This window comes from Equus caballus, chromosome 3 (assembly GCF_041296265.1).
Source record: "Equus caballus isolate H_3958 breed thoroughbred chromosome 3, TB-T2T, whole genome shotgun sequence".
Taxonomy (NCBI): domain Eukaryota; kingdom Metazoa; phylum Chordata; class Mammalia; order Perissodactyla; family Equidae; genus Equus; species Equus caballus.
The window spans coordinates 113,763,686-113,785,160 of record NC_091686.1 but is presented as its reverse complement, the minus strand read 5'-3'; the positions used below and the strand labels follow the sequence as shown (position 1 = coordinate 113,785,160).

Sequence of the window (21,475 nt, the reverse complement as noted above, 5' to 3'; positions counted from 1 at the left end):
CTGAGTTTTTGAATGCCAGCTCCCCTCCTACTTAGGAGCCTTCAGCAAATCATACCACCTCTCAGAGCTTCTAGTTTCTTCATATGAAAAATGGGGTAAATATTATACCTGTAAGGATTAGAAATATTATATGTAAGCTACCTAGCACTCTGTTTGATTCACAGAAGGTGCTGGTAAATAGCAGCTATTCTGCTCTGTGGGACAGAAGACCCTGGAGAACAAACAGGAGCAACAGCTCCTGGAAGCCCCTTGGGGGCTGTCATCTCCCAGCTGGCATTTGCCTCTTGGAAAGAGGGCTCCAGTCAAGGAGGCTGCTTGGCCAGCTCCAATACTTGCAGGGAAGCAGAGAAGTGTGAGCATTGCAGCCTGGGGCCAGCTCCGCACAGCTGGCTTTGTTCTGTGCTGTTTGGCATAGTCAGTAATGTCAGCTTCCAGATACAAAGTCATATCTGTGTTTCTGTTTAGTCTCTGGGCCAGAATTAAATAGTTTGCTCCACGGCCCTATCTCCTGTGATTCACTGACCATGTTGCTTTCATCTTCCCAGAAGTGTTTCTTGGATATCATCTCAGTGAGAGGTAGAGAGATATGAGAGAAGGCGCCTCCCCACCACCCGACTCCCCGCCTTCCTCCTATCCCCACCTCCTCCTCCTCCTCCAGCATAATCTCTGGCATCATAATCATTGTCAGCATCCCAACTATTACCATTTTAGGGCATCTGCTAATGCTAGACCGGTGCCAGGTGCTTTGCATACACCTCCTCACTTAATCCTCTCAACAATCCTAAGAGGTAGGTATTATTATCCCCATTTTACAGATGATGAAACAGAGACTTAAAGAGGTGAAATAATTTGCCCAAAGTCAAAGAGCGGAGCCAGGATTCAGACCCAGTTTTGTCTAACTCCAGGGAGCGAGGTGTCCCAGGAAGTGCCCCCAGAAGGCTGTAAACATCAACTGTCACATAAATGGAGCAGGCTAACAAGGGCTCAAGGGGCTTAGGAGAGGGGGCGCCCCTTCAGCTGCTGTGGCTGGGCCTCTAGAGAAGAGGACAGACTGGCCTTGAAGGGTGGGTAAAACTGCAGCCGAGTGGGCAAACGAGGAGGAAGGTGGAGGGAGACATTCTACATGCAGGACTGGCACAAGCAAAGGCAGAGTGGGAAAGCTGGTGCACGTCTGAGGCACTGGGAGTGAGCAAGGGCAGAGAGCGAGGCAGGAGGTGCAGGGAGGGGCCAAAACACGCTTCTCTTGCTCTGATCAGTAGCAGCTAAAATAAATGTTAATAATCTATGCAGTAGGATCTCCCCCATCTTGGGAGAAGGTCTTGACAATTTCCACCCTTCTTAAAAAGACAGAGTTTTTCAGAGGCCAGTGAGGGACCTTGGGGCAAAGTTTGGGAAACTGTCCCATGACTTTCCAGATCTTTCTTTCCCTTAGAGTCCTAACTCTGTTCTACAATTATTAGCATTTTGGGCCTGAGGCTTTTCAAGCTGGCAGAACAAAAGCGACCACTGAGGCCAAGGAGAAAAGGTCGGAAGAAGGTGACAGCTCAAAACCTGTCTGATGGAGACATAAAGCTGCTGGTGAACATTATCCGGGCTTATGACATTCCGGTGAGGAAGCCAATCACAAGGTGAGAGCCCTCCATACAGCCTGGGATGGAACGTGCAGGACCCCAGCCAAGTCGATCGCTTCTTTATGCATGTCTACTCTCACTTATAACATAGTCATTGTTCTGTGGGGGCCGAGGGGGTTCTTGCTGAAGTCAAGGCCCTGTTGGTTGCAAGTAACAGAAACAACTCGATCAATTTAGGCTAAGGTGGGGATTTATTGGGAATATCTCAGAACTCAAGGACAAGCGGTACTGCTGAACTACATGGTAGACTGTAAAGATTAAGATGGTTTCTTCTGAGGCCCCATTGTCTCTCTTGCTTGCTTCCCTCCATGAGTTTGCTTCATTCTTCTCCATCAGATGGAGGTGATCCCTCCTGTCAGGGTACCACACACCAAGCGTCAGCTTCCAAAGATCCGAACTTGGGTAAGGTGTTGATCCAGTCTAATTACCTATAGGCAGGGAGCAGGATCACCAGGACCATCCTGAAGGTGGGGAAGTGGGTGACAGCTGAGCAGCTACCCAAAAGGTATATGTCTTAGGTTCTGAAACGTGCTAAGAGCATAAAAATGTGACTTCCCTTTTATCTGCTTAGAGAAAGGAGTTATGTCTACCACATTTCCGTACACTGGGGGCAGTGGGGATCCCTTAACCATAGGTAAGGTGAGCCTGAGTTTCTTATACCCTTAGAGAACAGAGGTAGAAGGACCAAGAATTAAAACTTCTTTTTGTGGGTGCCCTTGCCAGCATCACGAGGGAAGCTGTCATTTATTGTACATTCACCATGTCCCAGGCACTATGCTAGGCACTTTCATACGTATTATTTCACTTACTTCTCATTACTATTACTATCTCCATTTTACAAAGGGGAAAATGGAAGTAAAGGAGTGTACGTGGCTTGCCCAGGGTCATCCAGCACTGTCTGATGCACAGCAGAGCACCATTCTAGCCTTTGGCATCTTCTTTCCTCTCTGGCTTCTTCCCTTTAAATTTATCCCTCACCCCTCACCCCCCATTTTGCCCTATTTTTTTACTGACTGATTCTTTCATCCATGATAGAACATCTGATTATCACCAAATATTCCCAATGTTTTGTTGCATGTAAATGTCCACTTAAGCCCTAGAATCTGTGTCACAACATTGCTTCCTAGAGCCATGGCTCGAACCTTTCACCTTGATTGCACCAAAGTTCAACTGTGTGGTGAAAAGCTGTTTTTTTGTGTGTGTGTGTGAGGAAGATAGATCATCGCTGAGCTAACATCTGTTCCAATCTTCCTCTATTTTATGTGGGATGCCACCACAAAATGTCTTGATGAGCGGTGCCAGGTCTGCACCCAGGATCTGAACCTGCAAACCCTGGGCTGCTGAAGCAGAGTGCATAAACTTAACCACTACGCTACTGGGCTGGCCCCCTGAAAAGCTGTTTTTTTAAAGAATATCTAGGTGTTTCTCTTATTTTTGGTCTCTGTGGAGTTTTTGGGTTTTTTTTTTATAACAATTTTATTGCAGTAACATTGGATTATAACATTATATAGCTTTCAGAAGTACATTGTAATATATTTCAAATTCTGTGTAGATTATATCATGTTCGCCACTCAAAAACTAATTATAATCCATCACCTCACACGTGAGCCTAATCACTCCTTTTGCCCTCCTCCCTTCTCCCTCCCCCTATGGTAACCACCAAACCAATCTCCGTTGCTATGTGTTTGTTTCTGTGGAGTCTTTTTTTAAGTGTTAAGCCAGTTCATTCAAATAATTACAAGGAAACACAGTCAATCTTATGTATTATACATTTCAGTGTAGACTCATCAAGACAGCTCAGATATCAACTCTGGCATTAAGCCTGCCCTAATCTCAGCCCTCTCCCCTTGCAACTAAACTGAATAGGCTTTTTCAACTCCCTTACTGTACTCTTATTGCCCATACCCATCCTTCTAGTCTGACATGTATCCCACTGTATTAGGATTATTTGTTTACACGTTTGCTGTCTATTCTAGTCTGAGCTGAAGTATCTCATTTGTCTTTGCAGCCCCAGAGTCTAACACAGGGCCTGAAGTATATAGTAGGTACTTAACAAATGTTTGTGTAATGATGTAATTGAGGGTGGACCAAAGAGAAAAAGGTTTTCTCTGGCAGCTGCTGTGTTCAATGTTCCACTTTTACTGTCTCATACTTTGTCTGAAACCTTTATCTGTAAAAAGGTAAGACGGTCTGGTAGAAAGAGACAATTTGTACTTTGCCCCATCATGAACGTGAAACACATAGTAAACCATAAAGTTCAAAACAAATATGCAAGTGGGTTATTAGGATGAGGGGAAGGTATCTTGGAGAGGCTCTTGGAGAGGACCTTCATTTCTTCGTTGAAGAATGGCAGCTCATGGGCCTGGCCCCATGGCCAAATGGTTAAAGTTCTGCGTGCTCTGCTACTGTGGCCTGGGTTCGTGGGTTTGGATCTCGGGTGCGGACATACTCCACTCACTAGCTATACTGTGGTGGTCTCCCACATACAAAATAGAGGAAGACTGGCACAGATGTTAGCTCAGGGCTAATCTTCCTCAAGCAAAAAAAAAAAGGAGGAGGATTGGCAATGGGTATTAGCTCAGCGTGAATCTTCCTTGGCAAAAAGAAAAGGAATAGTACCTCAAAAGAAAAAGAGGATAAGATCCATAGATATTAACTCAAGCTAAGAATCCCCAGTCTCCCTTTCCTAGCAAGGCTTGGCAGGCCCAGAGAGAGATGTCTTACCTGGGTACGTAGCTCAAGGTTGCTGGAGAGTGCAGGTTCAAAGGAAATACAGTGGGAGAGGGCCAGAGTTGGATGGAGACAGGGCAGGCTGGTCAGGAAGCTCAGGATTCTGCTACCTGAAAGGGATGAGGCTCCCATTTATGGGGCAAAAGGAGGGTCTCCACTCAGGCACTCCCTGGGAGAGGAGAAGAAAGAGGACTCTCCTCTGTTCAAACCAGACATGCAGGCCTAGGGATAGGTGTTCAGGAGGCTCGTGTAATCACTAGGTGACTGGAGAGGACCAGAGCATACTAAAAGACTTTTGAAGCAGCAATGCGCTTAGAGTATCTGTCCTCCACCACCAGGACCATACATCTTTGGAGAAACCATCTGCTCGGTATGTAATGAGACTTTCCCTGTCATTTATTTCTTTCATACATTTTCCCTCCCAGCAAATTCCAGCAGCCACCGAGATCTTCAAGGACTTTCAGCGAAAAGCAAGCTGCTTCTCCAACCACACACAGTCCAACCCACAGTGCTGACTACCCCCTCAGCCAGGTGAAATACCCAAATGCTGGATCTCCATTTAGAAGCTTGCCCTTACGTTTTTAAGAATTGCCTAGAAACTTCATAGTCTGTTTTCTGCCTCATTTTCTTTGGAAACATACTCTTTAATAAACACAATCTATCTCTACTAAGAGAAAAATAATTCAGCTAACTGTTAATGGGCTTTTAAAATTTGCTCTTGATTTTAAGGTTTTAGTACGTCCTTTTGTAGAAGTTTCTTTTCAACGAACTATTTGCCATACAACTACGGCTGATGGGCCAAACCCTAGCTGGAATGAAGAACTTGAACTTCCATTCAGGTAAGCCTATTTCCCTCTTTAAAGAACTACAGGATATTTTGAAGAAATGTGAGATAAACGGAGGCTCAAAGGAAAATGGCTAATGGAGTCCTGACACCAAGTATCACGTTTTTCCTCTTGTACCACAATTGGCTGCAACAAAGAATAAAATTGGAAAATGTCCAGCTTTTGAAACTCCAGTTCATTGTTGGGACATCCCACTCCTCCCCAGGCTTTAGCTACGTATAGCCCAAAGCTTCCCATTCCCTTAACCTGACGGCTCCTACAATGCTTTTTCTTTCTTCCTTGTCTCCCCAACTCTAGAAGCTTGACGTAAATTTGAAACTCTCTAATTCTCATAAATTTTGCTTTCTCCCTCACTGGAAATACATAGACATTTTAAAATTTTGATTAAATGATTTTAGATATTTAAGACTCATTATTTCAGATCTTGAAACAACCTTAGAAATTATCTAGTCCAACGCTCTACTTTTATAGAAAAGAAACTAAAACCCAAAGATGGAAGGTGACTTGCTTAAGGCCAAATAGTAAATTAGAGACAGAGCAAGGATTAGAACTAGTTAAGTAAGAAGAGACAGACAGATACCACTGTTCTATATGGTACAAACAAAAAGAATGAGAAAACATAAAGGCAAATGCTCAACAAAATACATGCAGTAGCCCAGTTGCAAGCCAAGCCATAGAGTGGCCTGCTTGGGCCAGGGCTGGCTGGACTCAGAGTGGCTGATGTTACAGAAGATGAACCTCACCCCTGCATTGTTACTCATCTATGGGGAAAGTGAGTGGTAGGCAGGGGCCATTCAACCAGCCATATAACAATAGGAGGTTTATGACTGGGGAATGCTCTGCTGGAGAAGCACCTTCTAGAACCCAGTTGCTTATGAAGTCCACAAAGGAGCACCAGTGTCAGCTGGAGACTGTGTAGGTAGCCCGGCCCCTGAGCCAGCTCAGCCCTAGCCAGCTCCCCATGGGGGTGGGGGAGATGATGTGAGACTCACCAGGACACCCCAGCAGATGGGGTTTATCTCTCTGAATGGAGCCTCTAGTCTAGTGCCCTCTCCATTTAAGCGCAGGTATTATGTGTTATGTAGGTAGGTATTATATTATTTCTGTACAAGATAAACCCTTGGATTGAAAGCACTGCTTTTAATCCACATATTTATGCTCATATTTGGTATTTTTCAAATTTTGACATTTGAGTGCTCATTATTTTTACTTTGCCCATTTTCATGGTCCCTGGTCACATGTGCCCATTTGCAGGGCCCCTAATGGAAATTACAGCACGACCAGTTTGCAGTCAGTGAAAGACGACGTGTTTATTAACATTTTTGACGAAGTACTATATGATGTCTTAGAGGTAAGTTCACAGTTTTAAGGAAGACGTCTATATTCATTTTCATATCCTCTACCCACTATAAGTCCCTAACACGTTTTCCATCTGTCTTGTGTTTGAAATGTTGGAAACTTGACATGCATAAACAAGGAAAAGAAGGGCGGAAGAGAACTAGCTTTTTTATTTTCAAATTAGCGTATGCTATGTTCTAGGAATTGTACTCAGTGCTTCACATACACTGTCTTATTTAATTCTAGAATAACCCTATGGGGTAGATTGTTAAATCTCCAATTTATTGATGAGGAAACTGAGGTTCAGAGAGGTTAAGTGACTTTGCTAGGGTCACAAAACCATTAAGTGTCTGAACCAGAAGGTGACAGGTCTAACGTAGTCCACGTGCTTTCAGCTAAAATCCTGCTGTTTTCCTGCTGCCAAACTAATTAAATAAGCGTCTGGAGTTCTTAAACAATTATTACTTCCCACCCCTCCTTTAGGATGACCGTGAAAGAGCAAGTGGAATCCACACACGTATTGAGAGACACTGGTTGGGATGTGTGAAAATTCCTTTTAGTACGATATATTTCCAAGCAAAGGTAAGCATCCAAAGTCAGAATTCCATGGGAATAGGGAACTGCTCTATCCATTTTTTCTGTTAAAGCTTTTTTCATGGATACATATCCTTACCACTGAGAGAACCTATGTGCAAAGTCACCCTTGGAAAGATAAAAACCACGACATAAAGGCATTGACTTTCTGTCATATTGTCATGACTTATTAAACATCTGTCTTCTGTAGAATTAGTAGTTAATGTACGACTGTTCCAATCTCAGAATTTTTAAAACATTTAAATAGAAGTGAAGAATAAGGTAGAACAAAGTGGAAACTTGTCAAAATGACAAAAGTGGAGTGGATAGCTCCCTAAAAGTAACTTGAAGAAAACAATCAGGACAGGTGATGGCCCATTTAATCAAGTGCATCTCACCAGTGTTTCCAGATTCCTCACTATTTCAAACACGAAAAATGGTCAGTAGAGACTCTGTTCAACTAAGACACCCTTCTTCCAGAACATAACTATTTTGCTTAAGAGGATCCATTAGGTTAACAACTCTTGAATGACTTAGTGGCTCTAATCTGGGACAGTTAAAGATTCTGAAATGGCTTTAAGATCCCAGTATTAAATCCATGACAACAGGAGGCTTTGAACCACAGTCCTGTAGCTAAGCTCACACAGCTACAGAGGCTACGGTTTAATGCCACATGCAGTGACCACACTGAGCGAATGCTGTGTGGGACAGTCTCAAGCAAGACCAGGACCAAAACTCAAGTCTGAGAGGCTTGGATTGGTTGGATCAAGGATCATTTGGAATTGCAATCCTCCCTAGGCAAAAGGAACAGTCTATAGATGACACTGCAGTGATGTGCTTGTCCAAAAAATTTACATTTTCCTCTTTGAATAGATTTTTAATGAAAAAATTCTTTAAAAGCACATCATTTTGCAAATGAAACTGTCCATGTTATTTGGCACTGCTGAATTTCATATTTGGAAGGGTACACAGAATTAATTATTCTACACCCCTTCTTGATCAATGAATCTCCTTTACTACATCCCAGTAATGTCCATTCCTCCTTAGAAGGCATATTCACTGAGAGTTTAAGTTTTGCTTGAGTGCTCCTAGAAACAGGGACCTCACTACCCAATGAGATAGTTTATTTTCTTTCTAATAGTTCTGTCATATCGCGCTTCCTTGAACTGTGCCATAATCCATGTGCTTCCCTGTAACTCCCATTCCTAGGTCCTGGTTTGGAGCTACACATAATAAGGAGAATCTTGATTCAGTAATAATAATAGGAATAACCATATTTATCAGGCACATAAAATATACCTTTAATAGCTAGTTTATAATTAACCCTCACAACAACCCAATAGGCATTATTATCCCCATTTTATAGATGAAGAAGCATAAGCCTAGAAAGGTGAAGTAACTACTCAAATCCCAAAGGTTACAACAGAGTGAGGATTCAACTTTTACCAACTTCCAACAGGCTTACATTGCTTATCCCTGGGGAAGGAGATTAGTAAAAGAAGAGAGGACTTTTCAACTTTCTGGTTTATACATTTCAATATTGCTTTTGAGAATGGTTTTATTACATTTGTCATTTAAAAAGTTTTGTCTGACTCTAAAAGCTCATGCTCTTAAATATACCCACGGGGACATTTAGCAATGTCTGGAGGTATTTTTGGTTGTCACAAGTAGTGGGAGTACAGCTGGCATCCAGTGTGTTGAGTCCAGGGATGCTGCCAACAGCCTACGGTGCACAGGACAGCCCCTACCACAAAGAATTACCTGCCCCCGTATATCAATAGTGCCCAGGCTGAGAAACTCTGTTTAGAATACTTACACTTAAAATATTTGGAGTCAGTGCCCATTCCCTCATTTGTTGTCTCTCTATTTTACAGACCAGATGTGCTCAGTTATTTCCACTGTACTTCACACGGCATGGTTTTTATATCCTTTTCTCCCTGTACCCTCTCATCTGACTGGGTACAGACTTTGGGGGGAACTCCACCAATGTAAGGAGGAAAATAAACAACAGCTTACTTAATTCCTCCATAGAAGGCATATTCACTGAAAGTTTAAGTTGTTTTCCTCTATTTCTCCTGAGACATAAATGCCACTAAAGACTGAAATAAAAATAATAGATTTTCTGTAAGTCTGTGAATTTCAAATTCCAGACCTGAATTGTTTTGTACTACCAGTCTTTAATAAATTTACTGTTGCTTTGACTATACAAAAGTAAAAACTTCTCCCTTTTTGAATCTCTACAGAAGTTAGGTCATTTTTACATAAGTGGCTTATAATCCATTCAGCCCACATTATTGAGCACCTGCTGTGTATAAAAAACTCTGCTATATATTGGAAAAGGCTGATACAAAAGGGAGGTGAAATTCCGATTCTATTCATAGAGAGCAATTATCTAGAAGAAAATGATAAATATGCACACAACTATTAAGTCTGTGCCAATGTAGGAAGTAAAAGAAAGAAACTATAGTCATGCACCACATAATGACAATGACGATGTTTCAGTCAGTGACCCATATACGACAGTGGCCCCATGAGATTAGTACCATATAGCCTAGGTGTGTAGTAGGCTATACCATCTATGTTTGTGTAAGTAGATTCTACCATGTTCCTATGATGATGAAATCGTCTATGACACATTTCTCAGAACGTGTCTCTGTCATTAAGCGACACATGACTATATATGTGAGGCTGATGGAGATAACAAAATAATTCATGAAGGAGGTAACATCTGATCTGAGCCTTGAAAAATTGTTAAAATTCTGAAAGATGGAGACGGGAAGCTGGGGCATTCCAAAAAAGGGGAATGGCTGTCAGCCAACACTTATTGAGTACTTACCACATGCCAGGCATTTTCCTTGGTGTTTTACATCTATTAATTCATTCAGCACACATAACAACCCTACAAAGTAGGGACTATTATTGTCTCCTTTTTAGAAATGTACACGCTGAGGCACTTGGAGTTTAATCCAGGATTTGAACCCAGGCAACCTAGGGTTAGTATCAACTAGTACACACTCTGCTAAACCAAGAAAAGAAGGCAGGGAAATAGAGAGCCCTTTCTGTGAGAGCTTAGGGAGACAAGCTTAGAAAGAAGGGGTGGGCCTTGAACACCAGTCTGACCAGTCTTTACTGAATTCATCAGATAGACGATGAGGAGTTGACACTTGCCTTTGAACATCTGTTGGAAAACCACCAGGATGTTTACCAAGCTGTATTTCCTTCACAGATTGATGGGACATTTAAAATAGATACTCCCCCAGTTCTTCTGGGCTACAGTAAGGAGCAAAGTGTGGTTGCTGAGCGGGGTTTTGACCCTGTCCGAAGCCTAAGCGAAGGCTCCTACATCACCCTGTTCATCACCATGGAGCCTCAGCTGGTTCCTGGGGAGTCTGTTCGAGAAAAGGTAACTCTGCTTACACTTTGGAATCGCATATCTGATGTTAACGAAATGTGGAAAATGCTTACTAGGCTAGGCTTTTATAAACTCGGCCTGTACAGCACAAGCACAGGTTTCCTTACTTCGGTGTCCACTTATTGGACAGTGTCTTTTGGTTTGGACAGAATGAAGGTGAGAGAACAGCCTTGTGGATTTGTACTTCCTGTGAGCCAATAATTAGGTCAATCAGTATCTTAAACTCTTAGGCAGAGCAAACAAATATAAACATGCTCCTCTCTTAGAATCTTCTCAGTGGAAGAAATGAACATGGCAAACCAGAAAAGCAGATTGCCCTTTTATCTTGACATTGATTGGCAAGGATGCTTAAATACATTTCCATGTCTGACCTCACATCCCTGGTTGTGCTTTGCATTGAATCAATTCATAGGATCATTAGGCCACATGACCTTCAGGTGTCACCTCAATTCATTTTAGTGCGTTCAGACAGAAACAAATAAGTGTATGCACAAGTACTCTAATTCTGAACAGCTCTGGAAAAAAGAGTCTCCAGGACTTCCATTTGTTAGTAACTGTTTCCTGACCTTCACTGTTGGGAGATGCTTTCTTAATGTAACATACTTATGCAGCACTGATGCATACTGCCCTCATTGGTTTTGGGAGAAGGTACAGATCATGAAATGATTATTATAAACTAACACAGTAATAACAACAACCACTACCACCAACATGTATTGGGTTCTTACTCTGTCCTCAGCACTATGTCAAACATTTGACATATGTTCTCTCCTTTAAGACTCACAGCTGTCTTGTACGGGGGGGTCCCCAATTGAGAGACAAGGAAAATGAAGCCCAAGTATCCAGGTTCACCAAGGCAGTAAATGGCAGAGCTAACAATTAACTGTCTGTGTGATTTGAAATCATATGTATTCAACAAATGTTTACGGAGCATCTTCTGTATGACAGGCATTTTTTAGGTACTGCGGACACAGCAGCCTAGAAAAGCAAATAAAAATTCTGTGGAGTTATATTCATGTGTAAGCCCAAGTTGTTAGCTACTTAACTATGCTGCATAGATTGTTATTATGCTGACTCTTTAGTTTATCCATTCTAATTAAGACTCAGATGGAGATGAAAAAATGAGCACATTCTTCTGTTTCTTTTTCAGTTTTACAATTTGGTTCACAGAGAAAAATACTGTCACTATTTCCCCTTTGCAAATGTTACTGGAAAAACAAATCGACTGAAATTCAAATTAATCTTACAGGCTAGCCTTTGTCACTAAAGCTGTGACAAGTATGTTCTCTAGAAAACATGTTAGAATATATCTATTTCAGTTATATATGCATATTTCTAGGGAAATATATGCATTTCCCTAGAAAGGGGAAAATATATCCTGAATATTTTTCTTCCTGTGTACTTGTTATACTTCCTGTATAAACTCTTAACAAGAGAAAGCCACAAGCATGTTTAGACAGCAAAATACTCCCAGACAAAAGATGGTTTTGCTATTTCTATGTATTCTTAACAAAAGAAAAAGCGCTCCATCTTGAGGTGAGCTTCAAAACATGTGAAAGCTGTCTGTGACTGTGGCTGAAAGGCTGACAGCCAGAGACAATTTGCACCTGGCATGCTTCAGGGGCTGTGACCTCCAGAGCTCTGAAACATAGCCCCCAAGTCCTGCAGTGTTCCTCACCTAAAGCCAGATAACTAGGCTGTCGGCTGCTGCCTTTGGTGGCATTTCACTGCCCCATTGTGGCTGTACGAAGCATTTCTCTTAGACCTCTAAAAGGAGGGCACAGGAAGCCCCTCTGGAGTGCAGATGGCTTGCCGCTATTTGGTCAAGAAGGCATGTGCCCAGATGGAACCCTGACATCCTAAACACACAGTGGCAGAAAACGCCACTCAGTGATTCCCTTGCAGATTATTCAGGAAAGAGAAGTCCTCACCCTAAAATAATAGAGACCACAACCTGGAATTGTTTTTCCACTTACAGCAACTTCCAGGATTATCAGATTAGAGTCTTCCCTCCACCATTACCCCATATGGAACCATTTCCTATGATTTTTAAAAGGTATTTATTCATGGATTGTCTAAAAACTCAGTAGCAACTCCTGAAACTCTTATTTTAACATCTCCTACTTTACATTATCTTGGTAAAAACAAGTTTTTAAAAACAGATTATTTCTGTAATAAAGTCTTCCTCTCATTTCTCTTCTCTTTTCTTTCTTGCCTCTGATAGACGAGTGACATGCTTAAAAAGGTACCAAGAATTTTGTTTTATCATTCATCAGTCAATAGTTATTAGGCTTTAACTAGCTGCTTTTGTCCATTTAACCTGAGTTGCTTAAGCTCTGCATTTGAGATGTTATATTTCTGAGCCCCTCTCCCCTCTAAAACCAACATCAAAATAATATAAAACTCTATTGCCTGGTCTCATCACTCAGAACTAGTACATCATAGTTTAATTTTTATAGGCTGTATTATTAATTCAACAGTTTCCATATGGCTGCTTGCCTGTTGAATACTTTCATTCAATCCTATGGAATATATTTTAAGTATTTAATGAATCCATCGAATTTTTAGATTCGAAATATAGTTAAATAAAGCTGCAGGGACACAAGGCCATGACAATTTTGTAAGGCGTCAATTGCACTTCCTAAAGCACATATTTAGTGCACGTTGACTGTGGGATCTGAGCAAGCTCTACTGTCTCTCTTGTAATCACACATAAATTCCATGGAGTCTTTTTTTTTTTTTGAAGTTTGATTCTCAGGAAGATGAGAAGTTACTTCAAGCCACCGAGAAGTTTCAAGCTGAATGTGCCTTAAAGTTTCCAAATCGTCAGTGCCTTACAACAGTGATTGACATAAGTGGGAAAACTGTCTTTATTACTCGTTATCTCAAGCCTTTAAACCCCCCTCAGGAGCTCCTGAATGCCTACCCCAATAACCCACAGGCAACAGCAGTAAGTATTTCATAGCCAATCAGGGCTGGTGCTAAAAAGGTGTTAAAATTTCAATATATTGCCATTTTAATTACTATATTTCATAGTACTTAAGATAGCAACCATATCAAGATCATTAGAGATTAAAGTAATGATTAAAACTTTTTTAGTGCCATGAGGCTTACGTTCTTTAGAAAAGTCTGAAGGTACCAAAGAGGATAATAATCCTTAGTTCCTTCTTTCAGTGAACAATTACTGAGTGCTTATTGTGTCTCTGGCACTCTATCGGGTGCCGGAAAGTTAACATTTTGAAGATGCTCTACACCTTCACAACGTCTAACATAAATGTGTTGTCATTATGTGTTCTCATAACTTTGCTAGGATTTGAACCTAGGCCTCTGACTTCAGAACTCATGCACTTTCTACTATACCAAGATAACTATTCAGCATTATACTTAATGCTATAAGCATCATTGAATTAAAATTAGGCAGAAGTTATTTCCAAGATTTAAGTACATATAGCATTTAGGCCATCACCACAAAGCACATCCCTTACTGGGCTATTAAATATACATGCACCATTCACTGGCTGCAAAGCACCACACCCATCACCACCTCACATGAACAGAAGCCGTATGGTTAAGCATGCTATTCTTAAGTGAATGCTGTAACCCATAACTGTCTTTGGAGAGTGGATAGTATAGGGACTAATTACTGCTAATAGGTCATTAATATAGAAATTTAAGAACAGGCTAATGATATATCTATTTGCAAATACAGATATATTAAAAAAACTGTGTTCCACATTTCATTTACTTTTTTATTAATTGATTTTTATTGAAAACCATAATAGAGACTTCTCTGTAGTACAGTAGATATACAGAAAACTTACCCCATTAGAGAACACTTAAGAGTGATGAGTAAAATATTCTAAACATTTTTAAAATCATGGCAGAAATAGAAAGAGACCAGAAACAACAAGAGAGTAAGATTCCATAAGGGTGAGGGTTTGAAACAGTGTTGGCTCTGAGGTCGTATGGTAATTCCTGATGCCTACAGCTGGGTTTCAATGGGCCACAAGGCTGTTGGCAACAGGAGTGAACGCGTGGTGCCAGAGCAGCCTGGAAGGCTGAATTAGAGACTCGGCTACAGAGTAGGGAGTCTTGAAGGATAATATCATCAGTGGGTAAACTAGGAAATACCCACCCTACAGCAGGAATCCTGCCTGTCTCAGCCTTGACTCTGGATAGAAGGGAAAAAAAAGAAAAGTCTCTCCTGAGAATTCCTAATCAGTAAGCTGTATTTACTCACATTTGGGACTGGAATTTACACTACCTGTATGACCCCAAAAAAATTCAACAGAAAATTTAATTGAAAGTCTTCCCTGTTGGCAATGCCTCCCAGATCCCTGTCAGAAGCAAACACAAATCCTGCTAGAAGAATGCCCTTTAAACTCAGTCTTAAAAAAATTCCACAAAAAAAGGGGCTGGCCCTGTGGCCAAGTGGTGAAGCTCACGCACTCTGCTTCAGCGGCCCAGGGTTTCACTGGTTCGGATCCTGGGCGCAGACATGGCACCGCTCATCAAGCCACGCTGAGGCAGCATCCCACGTAGCAGAACCAGAAGGACCTGCAACTAGAATATACAACTATGTACTGGGGGCTTTGGGGAGAAGAAGAAGAAGAAAAAGAAAAAGACTGGCAACCGATGTTAGCTCAGGTGCCAATCTTTAAAAAAAAATAAAAAATTCCACAAAAAAAGTTCCAAGCAACGTGAATATATAAAAGATCATCAGTGAAGAAGGTAAGAGTTAGCAGGAACAACACTTCAGAATCGGGTCTTAAAGATTCAGAATATAAAATAGATATGTTTACTAAGTTCAGAAATCTAGGGAATTGAAGGTATAACAAAAAGAACAGTAGACTATCAGAATCAACAGGAAGACTATATGGAACTTGTAGAAATAAAGGACTGAATAGTTAAAATTATAAATTAAACAGTTTAAACAAAACATTAAATACAGTTAAATACAGAACTAAGTCACAGACAGTTAAATACAGAGAAAACTAGTGAACTGGAATACACATGCAAAGAAATTACTTGGGATATAGTATAGCACAGAGACAGGAAAAAATGGAAGATTTAAAGGAATGGTTAAGAGACACAGAGGATGGAGGGAGGAGGACCAAATTGTGTATAAATGGAGAAAAGCAATATTCAAAGAAATAGAGCTGAGAATTTTGATGAAAGACAACAGTCTTTGATTATGAAGCCCAATGAATCCTAAGCAAGACGAATAAAAAGAAATTAAAATCTAAGCATATCATAGGGAACTATAAAGACAAAGATGATCTTAAAAGCAGTGAGAGACAAAACACAGATTATCTGCAGAACAATGATTAGACAATAGACTCTTTAGCTGCACAAATGAAGGCTAGAAAAGGGATAATATCTTCAAAAGGCAGAAAGAAAAGAGCTGTCAACTAGTAATTTCTATCCAGTGAAACTTTCTTTCACACAAACATTGGGAGAATTTACAACCAAAAGATCCTCACTTAAGGAATTTCTAATAAATACACTTCAAAGAGAAGAAAGACTCTCAAAAAAGAAAATCCTAGATGCAACACATAACACTAGCAAGGTACAGAAAACGGGAAATGTGTGAGTAAATCTGAACAAGCGTTGTCTTCATAGCAATAATAATGGCCATATGGGTGAAAAATCAGGACAGGACAAAATTCCTGGAAAAAAAAATGCATATATGTCAGGACAGGATTGATGAGAGTACTTTAATGCCCTTGTATTTACCAAGATGAGGGCAAAGATATTTTTTAACTTTAAAGTTAAATATTCACATCGAAATTCCTACATTAACCACTTAAAAGAATTTTTAAAAGTGAACATAACTTCCATTCTAGTAGAAGAAAAAACAATGAAATGAGGTGAAGAGAGTGGAGAGCGAAAAAAAAGAAACAGAAAAAGAGTGAAAAATAAAAAGCACAGAATAAGGTAGTAAAAATAGCCTAAATATTTACCAATAATCACAAGCAAAGCAAAGAGATTAAACTTTTCAGTTAAAAGACAAAGACTGTCAAACTAGATTTTTAAAAGTGGAACTTGACAAGCTAATTCTAATATTTATATGGCAGTGCCAAGGGCCAAAGATAGGCAAGGCAATCCTGAAGAATAAGAACTCAGTGGGAAGATGTGCCATCCCAAACACCCAGACAAATTATAAGACCCTAGTAATTAAGGTAAAATGGTGTTGACACACGAATAACAAAGAGAAAAATGGAAGAGAAGAAAAAGTCCAGAATAGATCCACTCAAGTAAACCCAATCTATGACAAAGCTGGCACTGGAGATCAGTAAAGAAAAAGATCAGCTAGCACATAAATGGTACTGGGACCACTGGTTTTTCATAGGGAAAAAATAAAAATAGATTCCAACTTCACACCATTCAACTGCAGATAGACTGAAGACTTAAATATGAAAGGCATTTTTATCTTTATGACCTGAGATAGGAAGAATTTCTTAAACAAGATAGAAAAAAAGCACAGGCTATAAAGATAAAGGACGATAAATGTCACCACAGTAAAACTGAGAACTTGGTTTTATCGAAAGACATCACAAACTTGGTTTTATCGAAAGACATCACAAAGGAAACGAAAAGACAAGCTACAAATCAGGAGAGGATGTTTACAACATATATAATAGACAAAGGAATAGTAACTAGAATATATTAAAAACACCTATAAATCAACAAGAAACTGCGTGAAATACTTAAAATAGAAATTCACAGAAGTGAAAACAGGAAAGGCCAATAAGTATACAAAAAGATGTTCAACCTCATTAAAAATTACAGAAATAGGAGTTATAACTACAATGATGCCCTAATCTTGGTTTCTAAATACTGTTACCTTCTAAAAGGAACTAGGGCTTCTTGGAGAAATGGCTGCTTTCAAGACTGGACTATACAAAATGATCCTTGTTATACCAGAAAGTAAGGAAGTGCAAAAAAAGAAAAAAAAAAACTGTTGTTATACCGTAAAGTAAGGAAGTGCAAAAAAAGAAAAAAAAAACAAACTGTTCTTATACCGGAAAGTAAGGAAGCGCAAAAAAAAAAAAAACATGATGAGGACATTTCAAAGAGACTCAGAGCCAGTTTCTTCATCTGTAAAAGATGGATATAACAATGACCTTCCTTCTCGGATGTTTGGAGATGAGTAAATGAGATAATATTAACACAACATTCAGTTAGCACTTGGTGAGCATCAGTTTCATTTTGTACATATAAATGTTTGTGATATATGAAACTTTCTTGCAAGAAATGAGGTAGAGGATCCAGCTCTCTATTTTATTGAAAATTATTTTTTAAGCTAATTTTGTTTAAACAGGAACTGGTGGCTCGATATGTTTCATTGATTCCTTTCTTGCCTGACACTGTTTCATTTGCTGGCATCTGTGACCTATGGAGCACATCTGATGTAAGTGGTTCTCTCTCACAGATTTACTAGTTCGAGCTGACTTCATTGAATATTAGCTAAATGGCTTGCATCATTTTAAACTGCAACATTCATTAGTTGTTATAAAAATCGACTTGGCCATCTGTTTAGCAAGAGCTAAATTCTGAAGTATTTTTTTTTCTGGTTCAATCTGCCCAAAGTTGAGAATTTTAAAAAAATATATTTGCACAAAGAATTTTTTAAAAAAACGTCAGATGTCTTAATGCTGATTTACCTTCCTAGTATTAACAGTACCCTAGTTTTGTTCATAAAAAATCAAAATTACGTTCTATATTACATTTGGAAATTGTATATTCCTTAATTTGTGAACTTCTTAAGGCATGCCATGTCATCATTCATTCAGTATGTATTTCTTGGTCACTTATCACATATCAGAAACTGTACTAAGTTCTAGTTATGAGTCAAATAAACATGGCCTCTGCCCTCACAGAAGTTACAATCTATGTATGTTACCTAAACTTCCAAATGGATCTTTGGTAGTATGAAACAAACATATACTATCATTGGTATTCATTCTGTTTCTGGATCTCGTGTTGTACTGTGTTTGCATAAAACTGAACTATGTTATACAACTCCCTTTGAAGGACAGCTCTAAACTGAAGAACACTTTAAATTTTTCATTCCCCAATGAAACAGTAAAATGCCTCTAATGGTGACAATTTTAGAGATAAAATTTCCACAACCTGGAGACATCTATAAGAATATATACAAAGAACAGAATAGTTCATGTGCTCTAGAGCCAGACTGGCTTTACCACTTCCTAGGTATTAAAGGGGAAGATCAGAGTCCCTCCCTCAAAGGTTTGTTCTAGGATTAAATGACTTAATGCATACCATGTGCTTAAAACAGTGTGGGTGGGGAGGGATGTGAATAGACAGAGCCCAGAGGATTTTTAGGGCAGTAAAAATACCGTATGATACTATAATGATGGATACATGTCACTATACATTTGTCGAAACTCATAGAATGTACAACACCAAGAGTGAACCCTAATGTAATGATTATGATGTGTCAGTGTAGGTTTATCAATTGTAACAAATGTACCAGATGTTGATAATGGGCGAGGCTGTAAATGTGTGGGGGCAGAGAGTAATATGGGAAATCCTGTGCCTTCTTCCCAACTTTGCTTTGAACCTAAAACTACTCTAAAAACTAGTGTTTTTTTAAAAAGTGTTTAGCACATCGTGAGCTATCAAATATAAATTCAAAAGGAAAAGTAAAACTTTGAAATCTCTCTCCCCTACCCCAATCGTAGTGTTAATTGATTCTAGAAATCCATGTCATAAGAGAAAACACCATTTTCACTAAAAGAGATCTTTTTAATGAATTATCAACACAGTATCAAAATTTGGGAAAATATTTTTAAAAAACATCTTATAGGGGGTCAGCCCCATAGCCTAATAGGTAAGTTTGGTGCGCTCTGTTTTGGCAGCCCAGGTTCAGCTCCCAGGAGTGGATCTACACCACTTGTCAGTGGCCATGCTGTGGCGGCAACCCACATACAAAATAGAGGAAGATTGGCACAGATGTTAGCTCAGGGTGACTCTTCCTCAGCACAAAAAATAAAAATAAAAAAATAAATGTTAAAATACATCTTATACTTTAAGGGACTAATTTTAACAATGACTTTTTAAAATTCTGTATAGTCAATCCAGAATGAAGAGTCAATCAAAGCAACATGATTTTTTTTTCTTTTTCTCAGCAATTTCTTGATCTCCTGGCAGGAGATGAAGAAGAGCACGCAGTATTACTATGTAATTATTTTCTCTCCCTGGGTAAAAAGGCCTGGCTCATGATGGGCAATGCTATTCCTGAGGTAAGACCACGTAGGCCCGCTCTAACGGAGCAGTGTACCTGTCTAAAATGGTTGTGTTATGTTCCAGATCATGGACAGGACTTATTTTCATAACGATCCTTCGAGTAGCTAGGAAAGTGGCCCAGAGATTCCACAATAGGCAGAGAGAACCAGTAATAAGACATGAAATGGTTTTCTGTGGTACTCAGACCCTATGCAATGCTTCAAAACCCAGACCCCCACCGAGCTGTGTCCTTTTAGTATGAGCCCCTCCTACCCATGTTACCAAGAACTCTGATTCCCTTTAGTGATCTAGTGTTGTTCATGCTCAGGAGTGACAGGGATCCAAAAAAGTGTGGCAAGGTTAGGGATCTCCTCTCACGCCAGCTGCTGCTAAGGGCCTTTGCCACTAACCCAGCAGGCACAGGGGAATAAGGCAAATAACCACAGCAGCAAAGAAAAGAATGTTAGCAGCGATATTTTGATATTATCACTGTTATTTTTATTAGACTGGAGACTTAGAGACAATTAGAACCTGCTTCCCCAGCCCACCACAAATATCCTCCAAATAAATTTTGGGCACGTTGGGTAATTTGGGGTACAAGTTTAGAAAATTCACTTAGATTAAAGCAGCTTATCCAAAGAATGTTTCAAAAAGAGGACACAAGGCTCTAGGAATTCTCAGGAATTCAATAGCACAGGGTGCTGCTAGGCAGGTAATTTCATATCTGAATCCTAATTCATTCTCCATCACTGTCTTCCAGACAGCCTGGTACAAGGAAAAGAACACTGGGCTAGGAAGTCACAAGGCCTGGGTTCAAGGCTCTGCCCACTCCTCATGAGCTGTGTGACTCTAAGCAAGTCACTTCACAACTCTGAGCTTTATAATGAAACTGAGATAATAATTTTTGCCCTGCCTTCCCCAGAAGGCTATTGTGACCATCAAATGAAATCATACATGAGCAATAAATGAATAAATGCTCATTGTAAAAAAAGAATCCAATAATACATAAGTATTCCAAGTAAAAAGTCATGTGCCTCTTCAGGTTCCAACCCCCAAACCCACCTCCTCCTCAGGTGTATTCACTGGTAACAATTTGGTATGTATCCTTTCAAATCATCTTCTACGTATTTACATAGTTATAAATGCATATCAAATGTTACTGTATTAGAAATGGAAGTAGTATTCAGCCATAATCAGCCTTCTAAATACTTAAACGGTAATCTTACTGACTATAAAAAGACAATGCAGTGACTACTTATTTCCATTAATAATAGTTCTTCAGCCAATCTTAAGAAATATTGGTTCAGTAACATGATTACTATCCCTATTTGGTCACTACACTGCACTAGTAGCAGATGCAAGAATTTTGCAAAAACAAACATTTGATTTTGTATCTTAAATGCAGCACAACCCAGAACTTCAAACTAATTTTCACCATTAGCCATGGATTTTACAAATTAGGGGACCAACTAAAATAATGAATTATCTGTGCAAACTACACTTGATCTTAATTGCATAATTAGTTGGAAACTGTTTTAATGGCTATTTTCCTTCAGGGTCCAACTGCCTATGTGCTAACTCGGGAGCAAAGTCACTATTTAATATGGAATCCCTGCAGTGGACATTTTTATGGACAATTTGATACATTCTGTCCCTTAAAAAGTGTGGGCTGTTTAATAGGTCCTGATAATGTA

At 39.7% G+C, this 21,475-nt stretch overlaps 1 protein-coding gene across 31 annotated transcripts in view; it reads left to right on the top strand.

The window, feature by feature from the left end:
- The window catches only part of CC2D2A (coiled-coil and C2 domain containing 2A), a 116,040-nt gene that overhangs the window by 86,613 nt on the left and 7,952 nt on the right, over positions 1–21,475 (top strand). For 19 of the 31 annotated variants that reach the window (XM_070262655.1, XM_070262659.1, XM_070262647.1 and 16 more), the window contains 11 exons: positions 1,461–1,628; positions 4,787–4,892; positions 5,091–5,200; positions 6,461–6,557; positions 7,028–7,126; positions 10,344–10,520; positions 12,754–12,774; positions 13,276–13,479; positions 17,854–17,943; positions 19,685–19,798; positions 21,338–21,472. In XM_070262655.1, the coding sequence (XP_070118756.1) occupies positions 1,461–1,628; positions 4,787–4,892; positions 5,091–5,200; positions 6,461–6,557; positions 7,028–7,126; positions 10,344–10,520; positions 12,754–12,774; positions 13,276–13,479; positions 17,854–17,943; positions 19,685–19,798; positions 21,338–21,472 (1,321 nt within the window). The remainder of the gene's footprint in view (positions 1–1,460; positions 1,629–4,786; positions 4,893–5,090; positions 5,201–6,460; positions 6,558–7,027; positions 7,127–10,343; positions 10,521–12,753; positions 12,775–13,275; positions 13,480–17,853; positions 17,944–19,684; positions 19,799–21,337; positions 21,473–21,475) is intronic. The other 12 variants (XM_070262661.1, XM_070262663.1, XM_070262651.1 and 9 more) reach the window with 1 other exon arrangement.